Genomic DNA, 4,745 nt, shown 5'->3' with positions numbered 1-4,745 from the left:
ACAGATGCAATTTACCACTGTAAAAAGAAGCAGCATTTTGCCAGTCTAACTGGTACTGGTTCCTCGAGGGAAGAGACGTGGCCTTAGCAAAGGGACATTTCTGCTGGTGGAAACGGTTCTGCAAGGGTCAACCCTGTAAGGGCCACTGCAGTGATGGGTTTTGGTGTCGATGGGGTCTGGGAGGGAGAAGGGCTGGGTGGGTGTGGGGCGAAGGCTGCAGGGCACCATCGTTCCCCCGTAGCTCTTTGCCTGCCGGTTTTCCGGCCCCCCCAGTTTCCTTCCCGGAGGCTGGCCGGGTGCGAGCCCACGAGGCACAGATTTCTCTGATTAGGCAACGCTGGGCGGCCTCTCCCCTTTCGCTTTCAGCTGCCTCTTCCTCCTCGGCCCCGAGTGCAGCAGCACCCGCTCCGTGACGGGCACCGGCCACGGCACGGCCATGGACCTGAGCGCCCGGGAGCCCCTCGTGAGGAAAACGAGTTTCTCCTATCGGACCTTCCCCGAGAGCGTTGGCAAGAGGCTCGACAAGGAGTACCTGCGGTAAGGTCCGGGCTGGGGCCATGGGGCTGGCTGTGGGGTGGGCTGTGTCCCCAGTATCGCGAGCACTGGGCTGGGGGGAGCCGGTGGGAGAGCTGGTTCATGCTGCTCTCATTCCCGAGTTGCATTGAGACGGGGTCTCGTCCCACCCAGGGTGTGCGGTGCTGGATGAGCCCGCCTGGGAGAGCTGCGGGTGTACGTGCTTTTGGACGTCCAGCTCTCGTGGGGCCATAAGGTCCTGCTGGAGGGCACAAGGGGCTTGAAGGGAACCCCCTCCCCGCTCCGCTGGGACAGGGCGGCTGGCAGCTGGGTCGGTGGGGCTGCCCGGCTCCAGCTTCTGCTTTCCTTGGTTTGTTGAACTTGCTGAAAAGCGCCCAGCACAGAGGAGAGCATCGTCGGTGCCCGGAGGGGACGGGCTGTCACCCCCCACCACACGGCAGGAGCGGAGGTCGCTCTGCTGGGAGAAACCCCACCAGCCCGGGGCTGCGCAGGGCCGTTCCCGGGGAAAATCCCTCCGTGGGTGTCACGAGAACCTCGGCAAAGGCTGGGGGAAGCTGCGAGACAGAGTTAACATTTCTGCTGGGTGCGATAAGGGCGCCCAACACATCCTTCTCGCTCCATCCTTCCCTTCCTCCCTCCTTCCCTCCCTCAGGAGCCTCCGCAACAAGCGGCTGTACCTGGCTGTGTTTGCCGCTGTCCTGGGGAACTTCAATTTCGGCTTCGCCCTGGTTTACCCCTCGCCTGTCATCCCTGCCCTGGAGGCTCACCCCAGCCCTGCGCTCAGGCTGGACCAGCACACGGCATCCTGGTTCGGGGTAAGGAGCGGGGTTGTCCCTGCCAGGGGTGGGGGGGCAGAGCCGGTGGGTGTGCAAGGGGGGCCCGGACCCACCGAGGCCCCTCTCCGTGTCTCCCCCCAGTCGGTGTTCACGCTGGGAGCGGCGGCGGGAGGGCTCAGCGCCATGCTGCTCAACGACCGCCTGGGCCGCAAACTGAGCATCATGTTCTCGGCGCTGCCCTCCGCCGTGGGATACGCGCTGATGGCCGGCGCCCAGGGGATCGGGATGCTGCTGTTGGGCCGCGTGCTGACGGGCTACGCCGGCGGCGTGACGTCCGCCTCCATCCCGGTAACGTGCCATGGGAGGGAATTAGCCAGGGATTTGCATGGCGGGAGACGGGGCGGTGCCATAGCCAAGCCTGGGGCATCCCACTGCTTTTTGGAGGCGTCAGCAGAGCTCCAGGGCTGGTTGTGGTTGGGGATGGGGAGGAGGTACTGGGTTAACAGCTCTGCCGTGACCAGCCTGAGCTGCCCCCATGGTGCTGGACTTTCTTGCTCGCAGAAAAGGGAAGGCAGGTCCTCAACCCCTGCCCTGTTCCTCCCAGCAGATATTTCCTCCCATGTTTACCGAACGCCAACCTTGTGTTGCATGCAGAGGGGAAGGCAAAAATTGAGTAACCCCGGGGCACGTCTTTCCAGTAACAGCAGTCTGAGCGTGCCACCGGAGCGCTTTTCCCACCCTGGGGTGAGGGAGGGAAGCGGCGGTGCCTGCAAGGCTGTCTTCTCCGCCTGCCAGGACCTGCTTGTGCTGCTGGACCAGTCAGGTTTCCAACCCAAGAGGGCAGTTTCCTCAAAGTTTAGGGTTCCTCTGGCCGCAGCGGATGACTGCGAGGTGACAGAGGACAGGTTTTGGTGGTGATGGCTATATATTGCAGCTCTGTTAAGGATGTGTTGTCCTGCTCCAGGTCTACATCTCAGAGATCTCCCACCCCGGGGTCAGAGGCATGCTGGGCGCCTGTCCTCAGATCATGGCAGTGCTGGGCTCCCTCATCCTGTATGCTCTGGGCAAGTATCTCCGTGTTCCCTTGGTGAGACCTTAGGGAAGAGGAGTTTATTTTAAACAACTTTCTCAGCAAGCTGGTGGATTCCTTCCCCTCGCAGCCAGCTCACAGCCATCACCACAGGTGTGCAAATGGGGTCAGACAGGATCGCTTGTGCGTAACCCACACTTGTGTGTGCGCTCAGAGGGATGAATCCATAACCGGCACGGACCCGTGGCCATCATCATGCCTGTGGACCCGGGTCCTGCTGAGGTTTCATCAGGGCTGAAGGGCAGCAGATGATGAACCGCGTGTGCATCTCCTGCCAGTGTTGTGCTCTGGTTGCTACAGGGTCTTGCTGGAGCCTCTAAGATTTGGGGGAGTTTCCCCATATTGAACAACAGCTGAAAATGCTGCTTTGCTGGGAGAAAACCATGGAAAAATCTCTCTCTAGTTTTTGGAAACTAGTCCACCTCTGGAGCCCCCAACATAGGAAAGATATGGACCTGTTGGAGCTGGTCCAGAGGAAGCCATGAAGATGCTGGGAGGGCTGGAGCCCCTCTGCTGGGAGGACAGGCTGGGGGAGTTGGGGGGGGTCAGCCTGGAGAAGAGAAGGCGAAAAAGGGGAGGCCTTAGAGCCCCTTCCAGTGCCTAAAGGGGCTTCAGGAGAGCTGGGGAGGGACCTTTTACAAGGGCATGGAGTGATAGGACGAGGAGGAACGACTGCAAACTGGAAGAGGGGAGAGATAGAAGGAAGAAACTTTTCCCTGTGCGGGTGGTGAGCCCCTGGGGCAGGTTGCCCCAAGAAGCCGTGGCTGCCCCATCCCTGGAGGTGTTCAAGGCCAGGTTGGACGGGGCTTGGAGCAACCTGGGCTGGTGGGAGGTGTCCCTGCCCAGGGCAGGGGGGTGGAACTGTATGATCTTCAGGGTCCCTTCCAACCCAAACCATTCTATGATTCTGTGAAATTTCGCCCCCCCCTGGATTTATTAAATCTCTGCTGATGGTGTGCTTACATGGAAGCAAGGCCAGGACTCCCCTCCTAACCGTGCTGCTCTGGCAGGGCTGGTCCTGGACTGGCGCTGGCTGGCCGTCGCAGGGGAGGTGCCCGTGCTCACCATGATCGTCCTCCTCTGCTTCATGCCCAACTCGCCCCGGTTCCTGCTCTCCCAGGGGAAGGACGACGAGGCCCTGGGATCGCTGTGCTGGCTGCGGGGCAAGGACACGGACTACGCCCGGGAGTATGAGCAGATCAAGGAGAGCGTGAGGAAGCAGGTGAGGAAAGGACGGGGCTCACCTCCAGCATGGGGGAGACGTAATGTGAAAATTGCAAAATCCAGCCTCCTTTGGGCAACTTCTGAGCCACCTTCTGGGTCCTGTGGTGGTGCCCAGAGGTGACAGCGCCTCGGCTTTCTGGCTTTGTCCCCTCCAGAGCCGGCGGGTTTCCTGTGCTGAAATCAGGGATCCCTTCATTTACAAGCCCATCCTGATCGCGGTGGGGATGAGGTTCCTGCAGCAGCTCTCCGGTGTCACCTGTGTCCTTGTGTACCTGCAGTCGATATTCAAGAAAACATCCGTCATCCTGGTGAGCCCCGGGGTTCTGCCTGTGCTCGGACTGCTCTATCTTCAGTGATGGCTGCCCGATGCTCCAAATCCCCTGCAGCTCTAAGACCCCAAATTTGAAGCCTTTTTTAAATCACCTGGTTGGCAGCAACTGCCAGGCACCTGCCCTGCAGAAGGCTGGAGGAGGCGGGGGAGCAGGATCAGCGCCACTGTCTCCCTGCTCTCCTCCTCTGAGCTTCAGGCTCTTCTTCTCTGGGCTCCTCCTACAGGAAGGTAGCTTTGCAAAGTCGCCAGCCAGAGTCAAGGCAACACATGTAGGAACCTGCCCTTTCCCTGTCTCTCCCACCTCAGCTTCCCCACTGCTTTTGCTGTTGCAGAAACCAGAGTACGATGCAGCTCTTGTTGGCTTGGTACGTCTGTTCTCGGTGGTGATCGCTGCTGTGTCGATGGACAAAGCCGGGAGGAAGATTCTTCTTTTTGTATCAGGTATGTCTCTCTCCCACTGTTGTGCAAGGGAAGCTCGTATTTAAGGTTTCCAGGAGCTCTGCAACCGTGCAGGAGTGGAAACCGCAGCCGTACAGGACTTGGGTAGAGAGTGGGGGAGGTCTCTTTCCTTTGGTGGTGTCTCAGCTCCTAAGCAGAGGTGTTCCCCAGAGCTCGGCCCTTGGCATGGAGGGGATCACTCACTCTTCGATCCCACTATGCTGTTGCATCTCTCCACAGCTGGTATCATGTTGGTCTCCAACCTGACCATGGGGCTCTATATCCACTTCGTGCCAGCTTCTCAGAACAGCACCATCGCCAACAAGACGTTGGTGAGCTCTGCCAACCTTCC

At 59.9% G+C, this 4,745-nt stretch overlaps 1 protein-coding gene across 1 annotated transcript in view; it reads left to right on the top strand.

Annotated features, from left to right (window-relative positions):
• Positions 1 to 436: 436 nt before the first annotated feature.
• Positions 437 to 4,745, top strand: part of SLC2A6 (solute carrier family 2 (facilitated glucose transporter), member 6) — a 5,092-nt gene continuing 783 nt past the window's right edge. The window contains 8 exon segments of the mRNA XM_009892248.1: positions 437 to 537; positions 1,187 to 1,349; positions 1,452 to 1,658; positions 2,275 to 2,374; positions 3,411 to 3,622; positions 3,780 to 3,932; positions 4,288 to 4,396; positions 4,634 to 4,745. The exon segment at positions 4,634 to 4,745 is cut by the window's right edge and continues 25 nt beyond it. Of these exon segments, the coding sequence (XP_009890550.1) occupies positions 437 to 537; positions 1,187 to 1,349; positions 1,452 to 1,658; positions 2,275 to 2,374; positions 3,411 to 3,622; positions 3,780 to 3,932; positions 4,288 to 4,396; positions 4,634 to 4,745 (1,157 nt within the window).

Source organism: Charadrius vociferus, unplaced genomic scaffold (assembly GCF_000708025.1).
Source record: "Charadrius vociferus isolate BGI_N301 unplaced genomic scaffold, ASM70802v2 scaffold549, whole genome shotgun sequence".
NCBI lineage: Eukaryota > Metazoa > Chordata > Aves > Charadriiformes > Charadriidae > Charadrius > Charadrius vociferus.
Note: the sequence above shows the minus strand (reverse complement) of the source record. Positions and strands in the feature narration are given on the sequence as shown.